At 50.4% G+C, this 27,468-nt stretch overlaps 1 protein-coding gene across 1 annotated transcript; it reads right to left on the bottom strand.

Moving 5' to 3' along the window:
* On the bottom strand, positions 1-27,468 carry LOC136453163 (protein MICRORCHIDIA 6-like). The gene is made up of 18 exons (XM_066453741.1): positions 27,215-27,468; positions 4,008-4,384; positions 3,839-3,913; positions 3,728-3,762; positions 3,535-3,616; positions 3,203-3,292; positions 3,044-3,119; positions 2,876-2,954; positions 2,662-2,796; positions 2,287-2,385; positions 1,898-1,999; positions 1,682-1,828; positions 1,456-1,548; positions 1,194-1,357; positions 633-1,080; positions 429-505; positions 286-328; positions 1-170 (listed from the first exon to the last, which is right to left on the bottom strand). Exons 2-18 carry the CDS (start codon positions 4,351-4,353, stop codon positions 69-71), a joined length of 2,193 nt encoding a protein of 730 aa, XP_066309838.1. The 5' UTR covers positions 4,354-4,384; positions 27,215-27,468; the 3' UTR covers positions 1-68.

Genomic DNA, 27,468 nt, shown 5'->3' with positions numbered 1-27,468 from the left:
CTTCGGTTCTCTGGCATGCTGAATATGACCACATGTCGCGAAGAGCTAGCACGACCAAGCCGCGCCGCCTATCGTTTCTTTGCCGGCACAGCCGACAACGAAACGTATTCGTTCAGTAGGCTCTTGAATTGCTCCTGCGCCTTCTCAAGCTCTTGCCGTAGATTCTGTTCCTGTTCGGCACAAGGACGCCAGGTTTCGTCAGACTCATAGTCGAGTGAAGATGCATTCTTATATATGTGGTCTAATGATCATCACCACACTGCACAGGGTGGGCAGAGAATTTACCTTGAGTCGTAGTTCCTTCTCTGCCATCTCAAATTCTGAGCACCTACAGAAAAAAAAATGCAAAACAAAACATAGGTATTTAGAAGCTTTGCCAAAACCACTATATAAGAAAAGGATGACACCAAAAAGATTGTCAGGCTCACTCTTCACGAAGCATCCGGTTTTCCAACTTCATGAATTTAAATTCCTTCAGCTCTCGCTCTCCCATATATTTGGATACCTGTTTTGTCCAGAAAAATCAATACAACATATACAGATTGCATAAGAATCAAGGCGACAAAGTACGTGCACCAACAAGGTACTAGCAAGGACGAACAGCAAGGTGGTTGTCTGTACTCTGTACTAACCTGATCAGTAGCGGAGCTGCTGCCAACCAAATCCTGTGTAGCCTTCTTTTTAGACGCAACCGTCATAGTAGCATCGTCGTTCCTCCTTTTTCTTGTCTCTACCGAATCGGTGCCAGGCGCCATGGAAGGCGATTTTGTCTGGTTGACTTGCATGGTCTGCACGTTTGGCGAGGAGGACGGGGAGTAGCCCATAGGCGATCCTGGTGCAACAGCCTCTGTTTTGACAGGTGCTGAGTGGAAACCAGGGGGCGCAAAGGCGATTGGAACTGCATTCACGTAGCTGCCGTGCGATCTCAAGGGTTGCGTCAGAGCAGGAGCAGGAGCAGGTGCACTCCTCTCTGATGGTTCAGCGGCGCCATTCGCTATAGGCAGCATTACTGGAGGAGGAGTGGGAGCTGCACTCACGCGTGGCATTTTCACGTATCCAATCTTCTCACTGTAAAGATCCCTGAGCAAGAATCGAGGCATTTACATGGTGATATTTGAGGCGAAGCAAAAACTGGTGCTAATAGATAGATTTGGGAAATTGGGAGGAACAGGTATCAAGAGCCTGGAACTTACCAGTACTCGTTAGTCATTTCCTTCAGGCGGTTGATCAGCCTCTGAAACAGCTGTGACTTCTCAAAGTCCTGTTTGTCATGAGTGGGCTTGATGAAGTCTACCTCCAATACTCCAGAGACGCTTCTACCTTTGCTGCTCGCAGTACTCAGAACTCTATGAAATGGCTGCAGTAGATTTTAAACAAAGATAATCATGTAAATCTTATTTTTATGTGTATGCATCCTTAAACAAAGTGAATCAATGCAAGGGTCAGGGAGCTCACCAAAATGAGGCGATTCTTATGATAGATATTAAATCCGTGCACGCTAATAGTTGGGGCACCCTTTAAGAATCCAATAGTTGTAAGGACCTCAGCCTGAGTCAACCAAAGAGAGTGCATGCAAAAAGGAGAAACAAGAACAAGAATATGAGACTCTTAATTCATACAGTATAAAGAGTAAACCAACAAGTTATGTGGTGAGGCTAAGAAAAGATAAACCAAGGCAAACCTCTTTTATTCCGCAACTTTGGGGTTTATAATTGATGCATTCAGGATATATTAGGTCAGCGGCAATGCGATGACGCTTAACTTCTTGCCCTCGAAGTATGATCCTAAAGTAATCTGGTAGCTGCAGATACAACACAGAAGCATACACCTGCAGAATGCTATGTCAGCAACCAACTCACTGGTGTTGTGCAGGAGTGTTAAACTATATGATACTCACCCTAAGAGAATAGCGTAGTCGATTTGCCAAATGGTTCTCATTAGCCCTTTTTACAGCGTTACTAATTTCTTCTGGATTGGGTGCTCCACTAATCATAATATCCTGAAATACAAACAAACAACAAGAACTTTGATGAGCAACCCAGCAGGGAACACCAAAAATCTGTGAGAACGCACTCTGACAGTATACAACATAAACAACTACAAGAAAATAAATTCCCATTTATTGAAAAACAATCAACAAAACACAGCAAATTTGATAAGATCGGTTTTACATTGTTGGCAACAGTATTCCAATAGACGCAATCATCAGAGTTAAGGATGTTACTTTAACAATAAAAACAATAATTAATTATGTTAAATCATTGAAGTGGTATATTTGATGGTTACCTCCGGATTCGTGTCAAAGTCGAGCTCCAAATTACCATCACCGTTGGACCATAGATTGAACACTATAATCTTGGTGCCATGTGGACCAATGTCACAGAACTGCTCATCAACCATAGATTGGAACAACCATTAGGATTTTAGATAACCTATATATTACTAACAAATACTAAATGAGGTTGTAGTAGCTACATCAAACTGTTGAATTTTACTATTTTAAATGTTTTTAAAACACGGTTGTCATGTATTTATATGGAAAACAATTTATCCAGCTTATACCTTCAAGTCTAAGTTTATCAGTTTTATAACCTAGTGTTTTCTTAGAGTAAATAAAACATTGTATCTCTAGACTTCAAACGGATGGCAGGTTTAGCATACATTCTGCATAAGCTCTTCTTCTGTTGCAAAAGGGGACCATTTCAACAACACTGACAAATTTGAGGAGAATTGCTCCGAACCATGACGCTCCAATCGTTGAGTTTGTCCTTTCATTAGATTGCATTTATAATCCACCTAAGAAGAGAAAATGTATCATCAGAAACAAGGGAAGTGGTGCCAATGCCAAAACAAATAAAAAAATCACACAACATACCATAGGAATTACAACATCTGTATGTCCAGTTTCCACCAAGAAAGTGTAAGAGAGGAGACCAATGGATTGTGTAGGCCCACTGAAAACAAGTAATAACTTGTATTATTTCAATTGACAAAAAAATGTGGTTCACAAAAGGAAAGGAATTTAAGTGAGGTTATATGGTACCTGCTCTTAGTGCAGCAAGTGAAAACAATAGCATCTGCCCCGAGCCGCATTGTGCTAGTCTTAAATCCATTTCCATCTAATCAAAGTGATAAATGCCAAAATGTTAGGCAATGGTTTCAGGGGATGACTTGCAGATTATAAAACAAAAGTTGGCAATACATTGTCCAATTGAAGATCCTGATTGTTTCTCTGAAAATCCAAAGCTCATGCACCGCCTCAAAGAATCAGGATCCATGCCTCCACCATCATCTGTATGGTAGCCGGAAATTACGCAGTCTGTCAGTTTTAAATTCATATATACGTGTATTATCCATATTTGCCTAATTTTTTAAAGTAAGCTTCATTATAGTGCAAGCATGAGCAAACTCTCTAGTTCCTACAAACTCCATAAAAAACCATGAAGTTTATAAGTTTGTATTTTAGTTTATTAATCCAATCAAATATCATTTAAAATAATGCTATCACATTAATTATAATATAACAATCAGAACCTTGAATTAGTAAAGCTGGTGATCCATTCCTTTTGTCGATGACTTTGTCCAATAATATTGTTGTAGCACCACCAGTTTCTATCTGTTTGTCAAAAAAAAATCCAGTCACACATTTACCTATGAATAATCAAAGTGTATGGCTCAACAATAAATCTGTTTAAAATTAAAAAAAACAATAAATATGTTTAATTACCTCATCCACCGCATTATCCAACAACTCTGCCACGGCTGTAACAAGGCAAAGAGAATAAGACACAATGCAACAATAATTAAGATTATAATCCAAAACCACACAAAAACGTACCTCCGAATGGCCATTTATGTGAAGTAGCGTTGGAGTGGAGAAATTCAGGGTGGACGCACATGCGATTCTGAAGACCTATAAGGAAGCAAAGTGATCAACATCGAGTGTAAAAGGTATACTACGGAGAATTAATAGAATTCACACGAAAACCTTCAGCATTACGACATACCCAGAGGCTGTGGCGCAGACCTCCGCGCCGCTGCATCATAATCGCCAGCGCCCCAGAACTTCCTACTCAGCCGTGGTGGTGGTGCAGAGCAAGGTCGACGAGCCGAGGTACCCTCGAGTGCCTCGTCGGCGCTAATGGACCGGTCGCTGACGCCACCCGATAGCTCCGAAGCGGCCTGGTTCAGGACGCATGCCGCTTGAGGCTGAGTTTGCGGTAACACTCGAGTGCCACCGCGCTCCAATGACAATGTTGTTGGCTGACAAGCGCAGGGGCCGCGGAGGTTCCGCTGGATGGTGGTGGCCACGATAGGGGAGGCGAAGGGCTTGATGTCTCTCTCCGCGTCCATGTAGTCCGTCGACACTTCCTCGAGACGGTTGCTGTTCAAGTGAGAAGCGGTGGGAGTGATTAGTGAGGACATGCACATGCGGTGCGGTTGCAAACCTGCAACCCTCAGGTACGGTAAAATCGAGCATGCCAAGAGATACATCATAACTACGACATTTATCTAGATAGAAGAAAAAAAAACAATTTCTTAATCATAACTACGACATTTAGAAGAAAAAAATAACAATTCTTATTAATAAACCAGAGAAAATTAAGAAAGCTAGCTCAGTATTGGCAGAAGTGTTCCATACAAAGAAAATTCGCAAAAGGTGAAGAAATATCCAGAAAACAAAATCAAAACAATGTCTCGCCGTTCAACACGTTATGACGAGTCCTTAGATCATGTCCCCACCTCCAAATCTAGGTGCCTAAATTTTTTGGTGTATGAATTGTTTGACCAAACTTTGTCAAAATTTAGCAAGAAAGTGACAAGAGAAATATAACTATTTCAACCATTAGCTACCAACTAAACGAGTACCAAAATCCTTAGAGCTTGCCAAATTTCAGCAAGGTTAAATTGTCACAAACCAAATAGGCCATTCTTTATTTCTCAACACTATTTAGTCCTTTAGATTAGATTTTTTTAGGCAAACAATAGAAGTAAAGCACCCCTACTGAAATTTTATTTTATTAAAAAAACAAAGCAACAATACCAAGAAATGAAGCTAAGAAACAAGAAAGAGAGAAAGAAAAATGAGAAAGAATACAATCGAGCTTCTAGCCATAGACTAATAAAGGGGAATATTTCATCTTCTCCCGATGCATAACCATGGCAAACTCTTAAGGGAGAGAATTGGGATTTATGACCAATATCCTACTTTCCTCTGCTTCTCTCCAATCTCCACTTCCATTACCAAATTCTCCATTACATGTTTGCTCAATCCACCTAATTTGTAACCACTGCCCCTTCACTTGATGAGACATAGCTCCGCTACCACGCACCCAATTGTGTCCCATGGACGTTCTCTTGCAGAGCCCACCGCACTTCTAGCCTTGTCGTCTCGCCCCTAATAGCCATCACAACTAGGTGGAACTTCTCTTCCCTTGTCCTTGAACCTAAAAGGTATTGTGAACTCTAATCCCTAACCTTAACCCTAACCCTAACCCCAAACCTTAAATTGAAACACTAACCTTGTCGTAGACGAAGGTGGAGTCACCGAAGATGGGGAAGATGGTATCAGATGTCGTCGGAGTTCGATGAGAGGGCTAAAAACCGTCGAAGGTGGAGATGGTAGGATCGGATCTCGCTAGAGTTGGAGAAGGGGAAAAGAGAGAGGGAAAGAGAGAAATAGTCTCAAGGAAGGAGTACTAGGATAAAATATAGCTTTCCCTTTTTGCCCCCGTGGTTCGGTCAGATAAAAGCCAAAATTTGCCGACCTATAAATCGAGTAACTGCAGTCTAACTGCATGTGTCCTAGAACATCCAAATAAGCATAAAGGGAATAAAGAAAGATAAAGCTAACATTTTAATAGTTTAATTTATTTATTAGCTAAGACATATTGTCGGGGACCAATACTAGGGTACCCGAAGAGGAGAGGCTAATGATCGTTATACGTTAATCCATCCAAGCAGTCAAAGGTGTGACTACAGCTCCAACCGACACCGAAGGCCGTGGGCTCCGCCTCGCCCGACCCCAATGTCGTGCGATCCGCCTTGCTCGACGTCTGGGGGCGGGCTCCGCCTCGTCTGACACCGAGGTCGTGGGCTCCGCCTCGCCAGACCCCCATGGGCGGCCACCGCCTCGCCCGACGTCTGAGGGCTGGCTCCGTCCCGCCCGACGTCTGGGGGCGGGCTCCACCTCATCCGACATCTGAAGGCGGTCTACGCCTCGCCCGACGTCAGAGGGCGGTCTCCGCCTCGCCCGATCCCTCGGGCACGGATCCTAACGGAAGCTTATGCCGTCGCCAACCACTACGGGCCAGAAAGTACAACCCATGGTCAAACTTCTAGCATCGTGCAGGGAGCGGTCACGTCTCAACACGACACGTCCCCGCGACATATCATTCTAGGGGACTCACATCGCCTATAGTGACGGACGTGTGGTCATTATGCTGCCTACTCCCTGTACGGCCACTGATCAGCATGTTGGTTCGCCGCGTCGCCCTCTGGGGCGGAGTGGGACATCACCACCCGCTGACAACGCCAGGGCATGGCATCATCAGCCTATCCCTATCACCACCTGCCATGTCAGCGGGGCCCGCATAAAGGAAAGGAAAGGCCCGGCGACTCTGAAGGACTTCCTCTTCCTCTCGTTCACCTTTTTTCTCCCGTTGTAACCCGTGCTTTCCCATGGCCTATAAAAGAGAAAATAGGGCATCGCATAAGGGGGCATGACACAACACCGCATCGCACCGCATTAGATCAAGACCACTAGCATCGAACCTCAAACACATAGCCGAGCAGCAACCGAGCTCTCGGTACCCATTCATTCTTTCCACCAGAGACTTGGGACCTGTCCCTCTCTCGCCCGTTTGTAACCCCTACTATAAACTTTTCAATGCTAGTAACACGAGTAGCAGCAACAAACTAGATGTAGGGACATTCTACTCGAACTAGTATAAACCTCGTGTCCTCTTAGCACACCATCCGAGTCATACGCGCAATATTAGAAATTTACTTGTTGGTGCTTATTCGAAACACTGACAGTTGGCACGCCAAGTAGGGGCCTTTGTGCGTCTCGACATCAACACCAGGCCTCGGATGGCTAGTCACGACATCACCTGGGTCTCGGGCACGCGCGTGCGTTTCGGAGACATGGACTTCATCATCATGACGGAGGGAGAGCTGGCGCGGGCACCCATCGACATTCAGCCTCTTCACTCCGCCAGCCTCGACGCGATCGCCGAGGCGCTTGAGGAGCTACTGCTGCACGCACCAGAGGCCCACGCCCCTAGGAGCAGCCAGCTCCTCGGCTTCGACTACGGAAGGCTAGAGCGCCATCTCGGTGCCTTCTTGGGACCTCGACCGTTGAAAGGTCCTAATATGGCTAGAGGGGGGTGAATAGCCTATTTAAAAATCTACAAACCAACTAGAGCAATTTGATTAGTATAACAAATAGCGAAATGCAAACTTGCTCTAGCTCTACAAGGATTGCAAGCCACATATCCAATAATTCTAGTTACTATGATCACTAGACACACAATTTGCTAAGTCACTACTCACTAAGAGCTCTCACACTTGCTACACCAAAGAGTTTCACTAGATGAACTCAAACTACAAAGCAAGCTCTCAATTCTAGCTACACTAAAGAGCTTGCTACAACTAGTTTGCAAGAATATAAATGAGTGAGTAGGGTAATTATACCGTCGTGCAGAGGAGTGAACCAATCACAAGATAAATACTAAATCAATCACCGGGAGAATACCAAAGGGCAAGAGACAACCAATTTTCTCCCGAGGTTCACGTGCTTGCCAACACGCTACGTCCCTGTTGTGTCGACCAACACTTGGTGGTTCGACGGCTAAGAGGTGTTACACGAACCTCGTCCACACAATTGGACGCCACAAGAACCTACCCACAAGTGAGGTAACTCAATGACATGAGCAATCCACTAGGGTTACCTTTCGGCACTCCACCGGAAAAAGGTACAAGTCCCCTCACAATCACCGGAGATGGCCACGAACAATCACCAACTCGTGCCAATCCTCCTCCGCTGCACCAAGCCATCTAGGTGGTGGCAATCACCAAGAGCAACAAGCGAATCTAGCAGCGAAACACGAACACCAAGTGCCTCTAGATGCAATCATTCAAGCAATACACTTGGATTCTCTCCCAATCTCACAAAGATGATGAATCAATCATGGAGATGAGTGGGAGGGCTTTCGCTAAGCTCACAAGGTTGCTATGTCAATGCAAATGGCCAAGAGAGTGAGCTTAAGCCAGCCATGGGGCTTAAATATAGAGCACCCATGAATAGAGCCGTTGGCTCTCTATTCACTAAAAATTCGTGGCGATTGGGCGCACCAGTCAGATCAACCGGACGTAGGACCCCAGTGTCCGGTCGTGCGATGCACGCCACATGGCCCCTGCTTCAAATGTTGATCGCCCGATCTCAACGGTCATCAGTACATTTAAGTTATGACCGGACGCGCTGCTCAAAGTGACCGGATGTAGGACCCCAGCATTCGATCATTTCTAGTAAAGTTCCACTCGTGATCGGACGCGTCCGTTCACCACCGACCGGACTCACCCAACGTCTGGTCACTCACTGTCTCCTCTGTGCGCCGCCACATCAGCATGACCGGACGCTAAACAGTGTTCAGCCTACGTCCGGTCGCCTGTGTCCGATCAAGAGATCGAGGGCGGCCTTCACTACACGCCACTGACCGGACATAGGACCAGCATTCGGTCGCTACGTAACCAGCGTCCGGTGCACTCTGTGAAACCCTGTCTTTTCAGTACATGGCGCCAGTGGCACCGTTGGACTGTCCACTGGTGAAGTTTCAAACCTATGCTCCCAAGTGCTAAACACAATGTGTATCACCTTTGTGCATGTGTGTTAGCATATTTTCACAAATATTTTCAAGGGTGTTAGCACTCCACTAGATTCTAAATGCATATGCAATGAGTTAGAGCATCTAGTGGCACTTTGATAACCGCATTTTGATACGAGTTTCACCCCTCTTAATAGTACGGCTATCGATCCTAAATGTAATCACACTCTCTAAGTGTCTCGATCACTAAACCAAAAACTCCTATCAATTTCACCTTTGCCTTGAGTTTTTTTTCTTTCTCCTTTTCCAAGTCCAAGTATTTGATCAATACCATGGCATTACCATCATCTTGTCATGATCTTCATTTGCTTCACCACTTGGAGTAGTGCTACCTATCTCATAATCACTTTGATAAACTAGGTTAGCACTTAGGGTTTCATCAATTCACCAAAACCAAACTAGAGCTTTCAACCGTCCCGGGAGGACCTGCGCCACCTCACCTTCTCGTTCGCCAATGTCATGGCACAGCTCGCTGGGGGAGAGCCCCTCCCCCCAGAATACCTCATTCGGAGTGCCCCGACAGTGCTCCTGTTCGGTCTCCGCAACGTCGCAGAGACCGTTGGCCACCTTGGGGCGCCACGCATGCCTCCATCCCCCGTGAACGATGAGTTCGTGGGGGTGACCAAATACATCATGGAGTCTTTCCATGACCTCATCGCGGGAGAAACGGAGTCACCCTCTAGCTCTGACTCTAGCAGGGGAAGCCATCACCCCTCTCGTGAATGCTTCATGGCAGGTACCTCCGAAGGACACATCTAAAGTGTCCACGAGGAGGAGGCTACCCCGATGAATGACGTCAATGACGAGGTCGAGGGTGATGTAGGGGCCCCACCCAGCCTACGGGTGGAGCAGCTGAAGGCCCAGCACCGAGAGCTCAAGGAAGCACGACTCTATCTCGAGCAAGAATGCGCGGAGCTCGATTGCGAGATCAAGCACCATGGAGACGGTGGACACGCACGCACCATGGTCCGCGACGTGAACCGGAGGATCATCGAGGATGATGAAGCCCTCCCACACTTTGCCCGAGCAAGCCAGAACATCACTGTTGTGGTAGCCTTGCTCTATGGACTTCCGGGGGGCCGCGACACCCGATGAGCATCGGGCTCATCGTGAGATTCGCACGCTGCTTGAGCGTGTGGCAGCGCAGCAGGCCGAGAGCTCGCTGTCTCAGCGACGCGAGCTCGACGCTAGCCAGCACACACCCTTAGAGTGACCTGACAAGGATGCATCAGTCCACCAGGCACCGTAGGGCGGCAGGCCACGCATCACGGTTCTGGTGCATGAGCATCTTGGCCACAACCATGACGCGCGTGACACCCTCGACGTCCGCAGTTGTACCCATGGTGACATAGGGAGGGGCTAGCCATGGCTACCACCCTCGATGGGGTAGACGCTACAACAGCGACGAGGACCGTAGCCCGAGCCCCAGCTTGCCGGGACCTCAGGCCTTCAGCCGACACATCCTCAACGCCGCCTTCCCGCTAAGGTACCGACCACCAACCAACATCCTGAAATACTCTATGGAAACAAAGCCTAAACTGTGGCTCGAGCATTATCGGCTTGCCTGCCAAGTCGATGGGGCGGATAATGTTGATTTCATTATCTGCAACCTTCCATTGTTTTTTGTTGATTCGGTGCGGACATGGTTGGAACACCTTCCGCCCAACAGAATTCAAAGTTGGGCGGACTTGAAAGAGATCTTTGTGGAGAACTTCTAGGGCACGTACAAGCGTCCTGGGAACCCATGGGATCTCAAGAACTACCGACAGAAGGCTAGAGAAACCCTTTGTGGGTACATCCGGCGCTTCTCTCGGCAGTGCAATGAGCTACCTAACATCGCCGACACCGACGTTATAGGAGCTTTTGTATCTTGGACCACTTGCGAGTCCCTGGTTCACAAGCTAGGACATAAGGGCCCGCGAACCACCAAGGAGCTCCTCGACATGGCCACCAGCCATGCCTCTAGCGAGGAGGCGGTCAGAGCGATCTTTGACCGCCTAAAAGGCAAGGCGAAGCGGGATGAGGATGTCAGCGAAGGCGCCTCCAATAGTCCCATCAAAGAAGAACAAGTAGTGGCATGAGGGCTTGCTCGTGGCCGCCGCTGATCATAGAGGGGGTCGGAAGCCCATGGAGGGTACTCCAAACCACTTTGAGAAGCTGCTCGAGGGGCCATGCCCAAACCATGCCTTCCCCATCAAACATCTGTACAAGGACTATGGCCTCATGAAGCGATTCTTGTTCGAAGGCTCCAACAAGGGGGAGCACGAGAAGGACCCTGACCCGACCATGGACGACGCCGAGGGGAAGGACAGTGGCTTGTCCGAAGGCTCCAACAAGGTTGGTAGCCTATGACTTCAAGTGCCGTCAGAAGCTCACGCACCGTGAGGTCTATACGACCGAGCCGGCCGCGCTTACTTTCCTCTGGTGGTCAGAGTCCGCTATGACCTTTGATCGGACTGACCACCCGGAGAGCATCCTAAAGCCGGGGAGATATCCGCTCATGATTGACCTGATCATCAGCACGAAGTGGCTCTCTAAGGTACTGATGGATGGAGGCAGCGGCCTCAACATCATGTATGCCGAGACTCTTGATGCCATGGCATCGACCGATCGCACATCCAGCCAACCGATGTGCCTTTCCATGGCATCGTACTTGGAAAGCAGGTCGTGCCACTTGGGCAGATTGATCTACCCGTCACCTTTGGGGATCCATCCAATTATAGGATGGAGACCCTCACCTTTGAGGTTGTGGGGTTCCATGGAACCTACCACGCCATCCTGGGATGTCCATGCTATGCGAAGTTCATGGCCATCCCCAACCACACCTACCTAAAGCTGAAGATGCTAGGCCTAGGTAGGGTCATCATCGTCGGCACCTCCTTCCAGCGTGCCTATGAGTGTGAGGTCGAGTGCTGTGATCACTCCACACCAATCGTCGCCTCCAAGGACCTTGCGTCCATCAGGAAAGAGGTCGCCGAAGAAGCACCTGACCCCAAGCGATGAACCAGGTCTTTCGAACCAGCAGAGGGCGCTAAGGAGGTCCTCATAGACCCCAACGGCTCCAAGAGCAAGGTGGTGCGCATTGGCCCTGCGCTCTTCTCCAAATACAAAAGCGCGCTCATCGACTTTCTTCGTGCCAACAAAGACATCTTTACGTGGAAGCCCTCAAACATGCTAGGCATTCCAAGGGAAGTCACTGAGCACACCTTGAAGATTAAACCAGGCTCCAAGCCGATGAAACAACGCTTGCGTCACTTCGATGAGGGAAAGCGTAGGGCCATCGGCGAGGAGATCGCAAAGCTTTTGGCAGCTGGGTTCATCAAGGAAGTATACCACCCCGAGTGGTTAGCGAATCCCACTCTTGTACAAAAAAAGAGTGGGAAATGGAGGATATGGGTTGACTATATGGGTCTTAACAAAGCATGCCCAAAGGATCCATTCCCTTTGCCACGCATAGACCAAGTAGTCGACTCCACCTCAAGGTGTGAAACCCTTTGCTTCCTTGATGTATACTCTAGGTACCATCAGATCATGATGAAAGAGTTCGACCAGCTCACGACGTCTTTCATCACCCCATTAGGATCGTTCTGCTATGTCACAATGCCGTTCGATCTAAAGAATAATGGGGCTATGCACCAGCATTGTATGCTCAAGTGTTTTGGTGGCCTCATCGGGTGAACCATTGAGGCCTACATAGATGACATCGTGGTCAAGTCCAAATGGGCTGACCAGGTCATAGCCAACCTTGAGCAAACCTTCACCAAACTCTGAGTGAATGACACTAAGCTCAACCCCGAGAAGTGCATTTTTGGGGTCCCAAGAGGTATGCTGCTGGGTTTTATCGTCTCCGAGCGTGGCATCGAGGCCAAGCTAGAGAAGATCTCAGCCATCACAAGGATGGGCCGATTCAGAACATAAAGGGGGTACAGCGAGTTACAGGGTGCCTCACTGCACTCAGCAGCTTTATCTCGCGCCTTGGTGAACGAGGTCTCCCCCTTTATTGGCTTCTGAAGAAGGCCAACCACTTCAAATGGATGCCCAAGGCCCAGGAGGTGCTTGACACAGTCAAACAGCTCCTAACGAAGGCCCTGATCCTGGTTTCTCTGATCGATGGAGAACCGCTTCTGCTCTACATTGCAGCCACCATGCAGGTGGTCAGCACCACTTTGGTGGTGGAACGAGAAGAAGAGGGGCACGCCCTCAAAGTACAACACCATGTGTACTTCATTAGCGAGGTCCTGTCTGATTCCAAGACCCGGTACCCCCAAATCTAGAAATTCCTGTATGCCGTCCTCATCGACAAGAGGAAGCTGTGCCACTACTTCGAGTCAGATCCGGTGCCAATCATGACATCCTTCCCCCTTGACGAGTTCATCCAAAACTAGGATGCCACGGGAAGAATCGCAAAGTGGGCGCTTGAGCTGATGGGTCAGGGCATTTTGTATGCCTTCCGAACAGCCATCAAGTCCTAGGTGCTGGCTGATTTCTTTGCAGAGTGGACCGAGGTCCAAATGCCGCCAGCAGTCATCGACCAGGAGTACTAGAGGATGTACTTCGATGGATCGCTAATGAAGAAAGGCGCTGGCATAGGGCTGGTCTTCGTTTCGCCTCTCGGAGTACACATGAGGTACATGGTTCGCATCCACTTTCCCTCCTCCAACAATGTGGCCAAATACGAGGCACTCATCAATAGTTTGTGCATCACCATCGAGCTCGATATCCGACGCCTCGATGTTCGGGGCAACTCCTAGCTGGTCATCGACCAAGTCATGAAGGAGTTGAGCTGCCACAACACCAAGATGGTGGCATACTGCCGAGAAGTCCACCAACTAGAGGATAAGTTCGACGGTCTCGAGCTCAACCACATCCCAAGGCATCTCAATGAGGCGGCCAACGTGCTGGCAAAAGCGGCGTCCGACCGAGAGCCGGTGCTGATAGGCGTCTTCGCTAGGGATTAGCACCAGCCCTTAGTCCATTACGAGGAGCCAAAACAAGCTGGTGGTAGACCGCCTGTCCTAGGCTTAGGAGCCAGTCAGCCATCGGCTCCATCCGACCCTAAAGTCATGGAGCTCGACAAGGATCCAACGATAGAGCATGACCATCTGGTCGATTGGAGGGCTCCTTACCTTGACTACCTCCTCCTTGAGGCGCTATCGACGGACAAGACAGAGGCTCGGTGGCTCGCACGATGCACCAAGTCCTTTGTCCTTATTGAGGGCAAACTCTACAAGCGAAGCCACACCAGGATCCTACAGTGCTACATCCCCACCAAGCAGGGGAAGCGGTTGCTAATTGATATCCACGGTGGGATTTATGGTCATCATGTCATGCCCATAACCCTGGTTGGAAACATGTTTCAATAGGGCTTCTACTAGGCGACCGTGGTGGCCGATGTAGAGCATATCATGTGCACGTACGAAGGGTGTCAGTACTATGCTCGGTAGACCCACCTGTCGGCCCAAGCACTCCAGATGATCCCCATCATGTGGCCGTTCACGGTTTGGGGGCTCGATCTGGTCGGACCTCTCAAAAGAGCGCCTGGGGGCTATACCCACTTGCTTGTCACTGTAGACAAGTTTACAAAGTAGATAGAGGCCCGACCAATCTCCACGATCAAGTCTGAGCAGGCTGTGTTGTTCTTCTTCGACATCATACATCGCTTTGGAGTACCGAACTCCATTATCACGGACAATGGCACACAGTTCACCACACAAAAGTTCCTCTGATTCTATGATGAATACCACATCCACGTCGATTGGGCCACCGTGGCGCACCCCCTCATGAATGGGCAGGTCGAGCGTGCAAACGACATTTTCCTACAATGCCTCAAGCCTAGGATCTCCAACTGGTTGAACAAGTTTGGCGCATGATGGGTCACAGAACTTCCCGTGGTTCTCTAGAGCCTGAGGACAACCCCTAGCCGGGCCACCGGCTACACGTCGTTCTTCATGGTCTAGAGCACCAAGGGTTAGGGTGTACGACAAACAAGGGGCCGAGGTGTCTCTCAAGGACGCCATGGACCAGCTAGATGAAGCGCGTGACGTCACCCTCCTTCGCTCAGCCAAGTACTAGCAAGCAATGCGATGGTACCATAGCCGTCGAGTGTGGGGTCGGGCCTTCAATGTTGGTGACCTGGTGCTCCGCCTTGTCCAGAGCAACAAGGACTGCCACAAGCTATCTCTGCCATGGGAGGGACCATATGTGGTCATGGAGGTGCTCCGACTAGGCGCCTACAAGCTCAAAACCAGCGACAGCGAGGTTTTCGTCAACGCCTGAAACATCGAGCAGCTACGTTGCTTTTACCCTTAATAAACGCACACCCTCTCTTATCAGTTTTGTCATCGAACTCCCTAATCTTTAGTGATGCCCGACCCCAGCAATGGCAAAGGGTTGGGCCTCACTCGAGGGCTAATAAGAGCATACCTGTCCGGTAGACATTCTCTACGCCCGGCCCTCTCTCACATTAAGACCTAGAAGCAAGGTTTGTGGAAACAAACCCTGAGTATAACTGGTCGGACTGCGAGAAACTTACGCCCCAATGGCTATGGTGCCTTTGCTCACCAGTGCGATCAGAGTTTTTTTGCATCCTGAGCTTTTTGGCCTTTGCTACGGCAAGAGTCGATGCCCATCTAAGAGTATATCCACCTAGCAAACATTTCTCTATGTCCAACCCCCTCTCATGTTAAGACCTAGGGGCTAGGGTTATGGGAGCAGACTCTGAGTATAACTAGTCGGACTACGAGAAACCTATGCCCCAACAGCTACGACGCCTTTGCTCACCAGTGTGATCAGAGTCCATTCAGCCGCACCCCAAGCTTCACAGCCTCAATGACGGAAAGGGTCAGAACGCACTAACCTTTTTATATGAAAAAGGGGAGAAAGGCTAAAAACCTGTTTGGCCATAATGAGATTTAAGAGCTTATCCATTTATTACAAGTTCGCCGCCGGGCTTATCTACCTAACTAAATTCTTGCTCGGGATGTTATCATCCTCTGTCTTCACAGGTAAGTCCCATCCCAACGGTTCACACAAGTTGACCGGATGGCTTAGCCGCTGTCGAGGGACGGGTAGGGAGCAGCAGGATGCCCCATGTGGGTTATGTTGACCCTGTTATGAACGATGGACCGATTTCCGCTCGAACATATCCGGTAAGAACTCTCTGGACCCGTCACTCGTGCCATCAAGGTAAGTCCTGTGCTGGCGGGTTGCCTAAGTTAATCGAACAATTCGTGCCGCTACCGAGAGATAGGTCACTCTTACTTTATGCGTGTTCTCTCTAATTATTTTCGCTATCGAGCCCCCGACCCAGCAACGGCAAGGGCTCTAGCCTCGCTCGGGGGCTGGCGAGAATATCTGTTTGCTAGACAGTCTTTATGCCTGACCCCTCCTCACATTAAAAAACTAGAGGCAAGGTGTGCGGAGACAAGCACTGAGTAAAGCTACTCGGACTGCAAGAAACCTATGCCCCGATGGCTATGGTGTCTTTGCTCACCAGCGTGATCAGAGCTTCGGTCCCCACACCCCGAGCTTTAGCCTCCACCTTCTCGGGAAGGGTTTGGAGGGGCCCACCTATGAAATCTCCATTGAGGAGAGACCGGTAGGTCACCCAAACTGATCGCATGGCTCGGGCCACTACCAAGAAATGGATAGGGAGTAGTGGGATCCACCATGTAGGTTACGCCAGCTTTGTCTCGAACATCAGACCCAAATCCTACACGGACATATCCGGTAAGAGCTCCCCGAACCCATCACTCGAGCCATCGAGGTAACTTTACCGACCCCCACCTTTTCTCTCCATTGCATGATCATTCATTCATCCATTCTCATGCATGCATTCATACATTCATTCATTCATCCATTCATTCATCCTATGCATCCAAGCATTGCATATGCAATTGCAACATCACAATGCTTCGTGTCACGTCACAAAGCAGTATACATCTCATTTGATAAGAGCGGTGACTGACTGAGGTTTGAAGGCCAGCCCACAAAGGGCTCAAGGACGCCTCACGTCAAACAAAGCTAGGGGAGAAAAACCGAGATGAGCCCCAGTGGCCTTACCCGACCCCGCTCAGAAGCGGATAGGGACATCTCGACCTTTCTCGTTCGATTCTAACCTCGAGCCAAGCCCACAAAATCTCCATCGAGGAGAGGCCAGTGGGCCACCTGAGTCGCTCTAAAGCAACACGGGCATCTACCGAGAGGCGGGTTAAGGAGCAGTGAAATGCCACATGAGGGCTATGCTGACCCCATCAGCGGATGACGGACCTGGATTCCACTCGAACATGCCCATTAGCGAGCTCACCGAGCGCGACGCTTGAGCCATCGAGGCAAGTGTCGTTAGCTCAGCCCCTCTAATTATGAAATCCGAGGATGGGGTGATGCATGAAACATGGCCGACCCCTACCGAGCCCCACGGGGCTCAGGGGCTCAAGCAACCCGACCCAAAATTGGGAGACCGGGGTTCAAAGGCTGGCCCGCGAAGGGCCTAAGGCCACCTCGCGTCGAACAGAGCCAGGGGAGAAACATAGATGAGCCCCAGCGGCCTTCGTCTGACTCGCTTAGAAGCATACAGGGTCATCTCAACCTTCTCGTTTAATCCTAACCTTGAGCCAAGCTCGCAGAATCCCCACTGAGGGGAGGCCATCGGGTCACCAGAGTCACTCTCCGGAATGGCTTAGGCATCTGTTGGGAGGCGGGTTAAGGAGTAGTGGAATGCCATGCCAGGGCCATGTTGACCCTGTCACAAATGATGGACCCGAATTCCACTCGAACATGCCCGTTAGAGAGCTCACCAAGCACATCACTCGAGCCAACGAGGCAAGTGATGATAGCTCAACCCCTCTAGTTGTGGAAACCACGGATGGGGCGATGATCACAAAGATGAGATGACCCTCGACCGGACCCCTGCTATGTGTGGGGGCTCGAGGCAAGTTGGACTCACAAGGAGACCGACTGCGCGGTCACAGAACGATGGCTTAGAACCTAGGGAGGGGGTACATGCGAAAACAAGAGACGTTTTCTCCTACAAATTTCACTATCCTCTCCTCTATCTTTAGTGACACTCATGCCCAGCAATGGCAAGGGGTCGGATCTCACTTGAGGGCTGATAAGGGTATAAATACACCCTTTTTGAAACAGTCCCACGCTCGACACCCTTCCTCACATTAAACCTAGTGGCAAGGTTTGTGGGAACAAACACTGAGTAAAACTAGTTGGACTGCAAGAGACCTACGCCTTGACGGCTACGACATCTTTACTCACCAGCATGATCAGGAGTTTCTATCCTATACCTCAAGCTCTACGGTCTTAACAAATGAAAGGGTCGGAATGCATTAACCCCTTTTCACACATAAAAAGGGAGGAAAAACAAATTCGATCAAATGAAACAAAATGATAAGTTTGTTCAGATAGTACAGAGGGGTCGGAGCTTGTTCGCTTGTTACATGAATGATTGCCCAACCTATCTGACTAACTAACCTCTTCGGGGGAGAACTATGCTCTCTAGTCTATCCGCCAGGTCCTGTGAAAGGGGAGTCACCGCCGTCTCCATCTTGTGGGCTTCATAGCCAGGCGCGAAGCCATGGCTCATCACCTCTAGATTGATGTTGTCCCCATAGTGAGAACGAGCAATCACAAAGGATTGGTTCACCCTAGCACAAAGCGTATTCCTCTCAAGCTGGCACACTCGAGCTGTGATCTCGACGGCATGGGCCGTGAGCGAGCTGGTCCCCTCTGATCGCACCACCTCAAGGTCGTCATAGACCACACCAAGGGCGGCTCTCAGGATACCAACCTCATCGCTCTCCGCCTAAAGATTCCTCCTTGCCTCGGTGAGGTCCACGGCCAGCCCCGCAAAGATGCTCTCAGCCTCTAGCTTCTGGGTTGTCATGTTTTCGAGCTTGGCCTAGAGGGAGCCGACCTTTTGCTATGCATCATCGTGCTCTTGGCAGGCCTGGTCATGCTCTTAGAAGGCCTGATCATGCTCCTCGCGAACCACGCCATGCTCTGAGTGGAGCCTCTTTGCGGTCTAGAGCAACTCATCCCACTCCTTACGTAGCCGGGCGAATGCCTCGGCATCCAGGTTCACCCACTTCTCCAAGGTCGCGAGCTTCTCCTCGGCCCCCAGCTTTAGCTCCCTTTCCTGCCCAACCTCGGCCAAAAGGTCAAGGATCTGCTGGCGGGTCTCGTTGTCCTTCTAGAGCAGCTCATCCTGCTCCTTCCTAACCTTGGTAGCCTCCTCATCGTCCCTCCATGACCTCGCCGATAGGGCCTCGAATGCCCTTTCGGCCTCATCAGCGTGCTGGCGGGCCTCGACCGCCCGCAACCAAAGACTATTTGCCTCCTCAGCAAGGGGGGTCAACTCGGTGACCCTCTACTGGGTGGCAACAAGCTGAGCAGTCACCTCCCCGCACAGTCGCGCCTCCTCGACGAGGTGGTCCCAGGTTTCTTTCTGCTCATGAAGGAACTGATACTTCTCCTGGCTACGAGCAGTGAGGGACTGAAAGAAGACGATGGTTAGAATACAAAAATATGCAGAGAAAGGAAAGGATCAAGCAAATACATGGCTAGCGGGAATGACAACGTCGGCTAAGGCACCCCGGGCATGATCCAGGGCTTTCGAGCATGGACGCGACTCCCACGTCTTGGCTCTCCTACTCCATGCTCTTGGCGGTGGCGTCGAGGGTGAAGAGTGTCGATGCTAGGTCCTACAGATTTGTCCACTAGAGCAGGGGCTCACCCACATAGGCGAGTCACCGCCCATCGACGTCAGGGCCAGAGACGACTCCCCGCCTGCTCCAAGCATCACCGAGCCCTCTCACCACGATGTTCCCCTCAGGATGCCCCCTCCGATGACGAAAGGGGTCAGTGGTATAGGCACCGACCTCTCTCCCAGCACCATGACATCCGGGGACCCTTCGGTCGCATCCCCCTCTGTCCAGCCCATGCCAAACTCTATCACCTAGGCTTCCGATGGCATGGGTCACACTGGTACATCAGGCGCCACCATGATAGCATCCAGCTATGACCCACCAGTCACAGCCACCGCCACCTCCTCCTATGTTGGTGGGGTCATGACCGGCCACATCACGCCCACTGTGGTCGGCGCCACAAGTGCAGCTAGCAGTCCTGTATGTCCCATCGATGGCAGTGGTATCACCACCATCGCCGGCTGCTCTGCGACCTCCGAGGGTGCCCCTTGGGCCCCCACATCCACCCGTCCCACCGAGGGCACGGGCACCACCGTAGGCAGCGCCTATCCGACTAGAGGCACGGCCACACTAGCACCGCTCCTGCCTAAAGGGCGACGCTCTTCTATGGCGCCAGCACCAATGGATTATGCTACCTTCTGACGCTACAAGAAACAAAAAACATAAGTCACGATGAAATCCACCCAAAATAGAGTAGGCAGGGGAACTAATAACTAACCTCAGTGCCTTCGGGTGGCATATATGTTTGGGGGATGAACCCCCCGACCTCTGCTCTGCCTTGTCGGGGTGAGGCCGCTTCGAGCCCACCGCCTGCTCCTGGGCAGAGGGGCTCACTCCCCTTGACTCTTGGGGGGGCGGTAGTGGAGCCGCTCGCCTCTGCTGGCATCTCAGGCGTGGCGGCAGGGCTGCCCACCCCTGTTGTCTCCTGAGGGAGACGGTATGTCCTACCTCCATCGAATCCCCGGACGTACCCCTCCCCTTCGTTTATTGGAAAGGGTCCTGACTCCTGCAAGGGCAAACCGCTACCTGTCAGCGCATCTTCATTCTCCAGGATGCCCCACTCGACATCATTGGCTACCTTATCGTCGTTGCCATCATCATCATCGTCATCGTTGTCGGTGTCCTCCCCCTGTTCCCACGCTTGCAGCTTTTGCTGCCTTTTCCTCCTTTTGTCCTCCATCACCTTCCTCAGTCGCTCACCCTCGGCGTGATTCATGGCCCTCACAGACAAATCCCTCGACAATGGAGCTGAGTGATCCATGAGGAAGAGGTCCCTCGGCTGGTCCCGTCCCCTCAAAGTTAGTATCAAGAGGTCAGGAAATCAACTAAAGAAAAGACACAGAAAGGGGAAACTTATGAAGATGATGTATCCAGGCTCCGGCCGCATTGGAGGATGCCCTAGCACTAGATAAATGAAGTCGATGAGGGCACCTGTGTCATCCCACGAAGGCTCCATCGCCTCCTTGATGCGTTGCATGATCTCAGATTTGGAGAGCGCCCCCTCGGCAAGCGTCGTTCCATCGGACGATGCCTTGGGTGCCATCACGTACAGTGGGAGAGCGCGCGCCATCAACGGCACCACCCTCCTTGTGTGGTAGGCCCTGATGATGCTTGACCCCTTTAGGATGCTCTCGTTCAGGATGTGGATGGCGGCGATGTGATCTCGGATCTTCTTTTTGTCCTTCTCCGGGACGCCCCACTTCCTCCACGACTCCGGGGCCTCCTCGATCAGGCACCCGGTGAACTCTAGCAAGGCGGCGGCATCGTTCTTGAGGTAGAACCACTGTGAGTGCCACCCCTTGTTGGATGTCGATAGCCGCATCAGCAGGTACTCACCGACCCGATTGTTCTAGAGCTGGATGCCGGCGTACCCCATCGGCATGTGCAGCTCCTGCCTGCCGCTTTTCTCCCTCTTCTTCTAGAGGGTGATGGCAAAGAAGTACCTCTAGAGATCGAAGTGGGGGCTGATCCCTAGGAATCCCTCGCATAGGGCGACAAACGTCGCCATGTGCTGGATCTCATTGGGATTGAGGTGTTGCAACTCGATCTTGTAGTAATGCAGCAACCCCTAAAGAAATTTGTGGGCAGGGGTAGCGAACCCGCGCTCATGGAAGTGAGCAAACAACACCACGTAGCCGTCGGGCGGCGACGATAGCTCCTTCTCGCCGGGTAGCAGCCACTCCTCGACCGAGGTCCACGCGCGGAGAAGGCCACGATGGATGAGGCACTCAATGCGCTAGAAGGTGATGTCAGAGTGGCACCACGAATCCATTGGAAGATGGGGGCGAGAGGATGCGAGCTCGACGGCGGTGGGGATGTGGATGTAGGAAGCCTAAGCGATTGGCGGTGGCAGTTGCAAATGCGAAGGCAAGAAGGCAACGTATGAAACCCGGGGGGTGAACCCTTTGGTTTTATAGGGGCGACGGGCGTGAGGAAACCAACCGTCCGGCTAGATCTCCACGCCTGCCATGATCTACCACAACATCACACCATGGGATATGCGCACACAATCTCTATCTGTTCCCTCGGAAAACTCGCCGAACATTTCGCCTTTCCGGACGGGTCACAACTCATCGCAAATACGAGGAATACGGATCTAAAAACACCTCTACGGCCCATCTAGGCCTAGGAGCTCAAAGGTTGGCCCATCGACGGGTTCGACAACCACTCTGGGAACCTTCAAGATAAGGAAGTAGAAAGGGGTGGTTCCGCTAGCGACCAGCACCTAGGCGCACAAGCGCTACGGGCATCCTGACCCACATTCAAGTCTCGGCCAGATACGATCCATGTTTTTTCCCTAAGGAAGGCAGAGAGCCCTCGGGACCGGTCGAACGGACCCGAGAACTATATGGATTGACCGCTAAGAATCTAGAGTCGGTCACCAGCTAGCCCTAGCCGGATCCCCGTGAACAAGATACCGGGGCCCCAATCAGGAAAGACCTTTTCCAAACCACCAAATCTCATGGCCATACCCGCGAAGGGTCTAGTCTCGATGAAAGGGAACCACCGTTCCAAGGTTATGTCATGGGCTATAGAAGAAGGCCAAAGCCCTTAGAGTTCTCCCGTTCGAAAAAGCCTCCGAAGGAGTATTCTACTCCTCCAAAAGCTCAGGGGCTATTGTCGAGGACCAATACTAGGGTACTCGAAGAGAAGGGGTTAATGGTCGTTATACGTTAATCCATCCAAGTAGTCAAAGGTACGACTACAGCTCCAACCGACACCGAAGGCCGAGGGCTTCGCCTCGCCCGACCCCAAGATCGTGCGATCTGCCTCGCCCGACCTCTGGGGGTGGGCTCTGCCTCATCTGACACCAAGGCCGTGGGCTCCTCCTCGCCCGACCCTCATGGGTGGCCTTCGTCTCGCCCGACGTCTGAGAGCTGGCTCCGTCCCGCCCGACGTCTAGGGGCCGGTGAAAGGTCCTTGTTGGTTTTGGTAATTGAGTGACAACCTAGGTGGACTAATTGTGTTTATGTGAGATACACAGGTGATTAGTCCACAGGTACATGTGTGTGAGTAACATATGCCATGAAGGTGAAAATGGCTTGGAGATGTTGCAAAGCTCACACATATGATGATGAAGGAGCTTAAATGCACATGAGACATGACATTGAGTCATGTGATCAAGGTGGAGAAGATCAAGACAAGACTTGGCTTGATGGACCGGTTGCAAGCGTGAAGGGCAAGTCGGAGGCTTTGGAGTGATGGACCGCGTGGCGGTGAAGCTTGAGCAAGACTTGGCGCCGATGGACGATGGCAACGGTGAAGAGCAAGTAGAGTCAAGATCGATGAACCAATATGATCATGTGATGATATGAAGTGGATCATATCATTGTTGATCGTGTTGGTGCATGTGTTGCATCGACATTAAAGGAGATGGAATGGAATGCGCAAGGCAAAGGTATAACCTAGGGCATTTCATTTCACCGGTCATAGGTGTGTAGAGAAGTTTATGACCGGGTTTAGGATAGATGGCCGTACTATCAAGAGGGGCAAACTTGTTTGCATATCAGTCATCTAGTGCCACTCGAGTGATCTAACTTTGCATTGTCGCTAGGATCGAGTGGCGTGGCAAGTTGAGTGGCTAACATCCTTTGGGAAATGATTGTGAAAATGCTAACACACATACACTTGGTGGTGTTGGCACATTTACAAAGGAGGTGGTGTTTGCAGGGGTGAGATGGGTTTGGGTCCCTCTCTCCCTCCCGCCGAGCTTGTGAGGCAGGATTCGGCGCTTTCGGGAAAATGGAATGTCTATTTTCTATTGCGCCGGATGCAAATTCTTGTGGTTAGCACACTTGAGCAAGGGTGAAGAGAATGGAGAAGATGCTGGCGTCGGTCAACTGACCGGACGCTGGATCTGAATGCACCGGACGCTGGCAGGCTGCGTCCGGTCGCGCTGTCGTGAAGTGTAGCAGTAGCTGGAGAGTGACCGGACGCTGGCTGCGTCCGATCGCGTTCGACCGGACGCGTCCGGTCATGCTCGAGAGCTTACTGGAAACGACCGGACGCTGAGGGTCCAGCGTCCGGTCAGTTGAAGTGCTGCGTCCAGTCGACAGATGACCGTTGGGATCGGAAGATGACCGTTGAACGCAGGGGACACGTGGCGAGTATCGCGTGACCGGACGCTGAGGTCCAGCGTCCGGTTGATCGGACCGGAGCGTCCGGTCGGCCCGAGTTTTGCCCAGTGAAGGGGTAACGGCTCTATTTGCCCATGGGGTTATAAATAGAGGCCATGGCCAGCCTTGGGCCGGTAGCTGAGCACACTAGAGCCTTGGTGGCTTGTGTAGTAGTGCTTGAGAGCCCTCCATCTCACACATACATGATAGTGTTCATCCGACAGTGTGAGAGAGCGATTCTAGTGCGATTGCATTGTGAGGTTGCATCGAGTGGCACTAGGTGATCGTGTTGCAAGCCGGTGGTGCTTGTTACTCTTGGAGGTTGCCACCTCCTAGACGGCTTGGTGGTGGTCTCCGTCGAAGCCCGCAAGAAGATTGTGCGGAGCTCCGGAGAAGAGCTTGTGAGGGGTACTTGTGCTCGCCCCGCGGGAGCCGCGAAGAGCAACTCTAGTAAAGCGTGTCATTGAGCTACCCTCACTAAGGGGTGGGTTCTTGCGGCGCCCGACGTGCGGGCTTAGCGGGTGATGCTAATTAGCCGCCGAACCACCAAGTGAGCGGTCGACACAACGGGGACTAGCGTGTTGGCAAACACGTGAACCTCGGGAGAAAAATCATCGTGTCAACCTTGTTCTTCCCGTTGGTTTGCATCCCCGTTACACAAGCTTGCGTTTACTTTCATATACATTAAGCTTGTGTTGTTGCTCTTGTAATTAGATAGCTTGTGTAGCTTGCTAATTACCTTCTTGCTTGTGTAGCATAGAAGTAGCTCCCTTGCGTGGCTAATTTGGTTTTAGTAACCTTGTTAGTCACATTGCTTAGTTTGTGTAGCTAAGTATTTGCGCTCTCTAATTAGGCATTGGTTGCCTTGTTATTGAGCATTGCTAGTGAGCTTAGTTAGCTTTGTGCTTTTGCTTACTAGCATGTGTAGGAGCTTCCTTATCGCTTAAAGTACTAGTGGCATAGGTTTGTGTAACCTTGCTCCTAGAATTGTTTAGGAGAGCTCTAGCTAGCCCGGCACCTTTGTTGCATAATTGTTATCTTTGCAAGGTGCTAGTGAACATATATAGTGGGGTATAGTCTTGGCTAGACCGATAGTTTTAATTCCGCATTTGTATCGGTTAGCCGACGCGATTAAGTTTTAGAAAAGACTATTCACCCCCCCTCTAGTCGCCATCTCGACCCTTCAGCCGGCTCCGCCTCGCCCGACATCTGAGGGAGGGCTCTGTCTCGCCTAACATCTGGGGGCGGTCTACGCCTCGCCCGATGTCTGAGGGCGGTCTCCGCCTCGCCCGATCCCTCGGGCACGGCTCCTAATGGAAGCTCACGCCGCCACCAACCACTACGGGCTAGAAAGTACAACCCAAGATCAAACTTCTAGCATCATGCAGGGAGCGGTCACGTCTCAACATGACCCGTCCCCGCGACATGTCATTCCAGGGGACTCACATCGCCCACAGTGACGGACGTGTGGTCACTATGCTGCCTACTCCATGTACGACCGCTGATCAGCACGTTGGTTCGCCGCGTCGCCCACCGGGGCGGAGTGGGACGTCACCACCCGCTGACAGCGCCAGGGCATGGCATCGTCTGCGGACAGGCGCCCAACGTGGAGCTGTCCCTGTCACCACTTGTCGTGTCAGCGGGGCCCACATGAAGGAAAGGAAAGGCCCGGCGACTCTGAAGGGCTTCTTCTCCCTCTCGTTCTTCTTTTTTCTCCCGTTGTAACCCGTGCTTTCCCTTGGCTTATAAAAGAAAAAGCAGGGTATCGCATAAGGGGGCATGACACAACACCGCATCGGATCAAGACCACTAGCATCGAACCTCGAACACATAGCCGAGCAGCAGCCGAGCTCTCGGTACCTATTCGTTCTTTTCACCAGAGACTTAGGACCTGTCCCTCTCTCACCCGTTTGTAACCCCTACTACGAACTTTTCAGTGCTAGTAACACGAGCAGCAGCAACGAACTGGACGTAGGGACCTTCTGTCCGAACCAGTATAAATCTCGTGTCCTCTTAGCACACTATCCGGGCCAGACGCGCAATATTAGAAATTTACTTGTTGGTACTTACTCGAAACACCGACACTATATAATCTATAAACTTTTAAGTGGGCTGTTCAAGAGAGAGCATGAACGTTACATCATTGAGCATTTAAGTAAGAGAGTCCCAAACTCCATTGGAAACAATTATTCCTAGCCGCTTAATAAGTATCTTCATCAGGTTATTTAGAGCCCAGCTAAGCGTTCAACAGCAACTCAGCACCCAATGCATAGGCTCCAACATTTTTTTTCTTTTTTACTTTGTTAGCCATTCTAAATTGAAAACTGAAACGATAACAAAAGTCGTATTTCACATAGATTCAGTGCTACAGTACCTCATGATAGGACGGAAAATGGCAGGGTGCTGCAGCTCGAGAAAGGAAAGAGGCCCAAAGTCCGGCAATTTATTATTATTTTTTACTTTAGAGACCATCTTTCATCTTTCATGAGAATAATCAGATCACAATTTACCAATTAGCTCAGATGACAAATGTATTAGATGTCCATTCAGTTAGCAGGGTTAATATTGGTTAAAAAAATCATTCAAGCATCGGCCGCTCGACCTCCAAAGACTGCTTCACGCCTGAAGAACTATCGTCGTTGGGCGAGCGCGTCAACTCCGACGCGGAGCGCCGCGCAACCGCGATGGCAACCGTCCATGCATAAAGAACAGTTGAAAATACAGAGATCCTAAAGAAGCGGAAGGGTCCTAAATATAGATTAACTTTGAGGATGGAAGACAGAGAGAAGCAAACATGAAGAAGGAACACAGCCAAATCATGTCTCAACTTGAGGATGGAAGACAGAGAGAAGCAAACATGAAGAAGGAACACAGCCAAATCATGTCTCAACTTGAGGATGGAAGATAGAGAGAAGCAAATATGAAGAAGGAACACAGCCAAATCATGTCTTTCAAGAACAGAAGAGATAAAAAAGGCAAACACACTCTAAAAAAAACTTACCTCTGGAATGCAGTTCAATCTTGATCTTTTCCCTCTGGAATACAGTCTTTTCTTTTATCCTTCCAACTGTATGTAGTTTGGTATAGATTGCTAGATCAGATAAAAGAAAAGACTCCAAGGCTTTGAATGGTCTTAGTATGACTAGATCTTCTTTCTTCTTGCCTTCCAGATCTTACTTTTGATATGGATCAGATGAAACAACCCCAAGGTTTTTAAGGGTTCTTGATATGATCACTCCTTCAATGCCAATTTGC

Source organism: Miscanthus floridulus, chromosome 5, assembly GCF_019320115.1.
Source record: "Miscanthus floridulus cultivar M001 chromosome 5, ASM1932011v1, whole genome shotgun sequence".
NCBI lineage: Eukaryota > Viridiplantae > Streptophyta > Magnoliopsida > Poales > Poaceae > Miscanthus > Miscanthus floridulus.
This window is presented reverse-complemented; position numbering and strand designations above follow the sequence as displayed.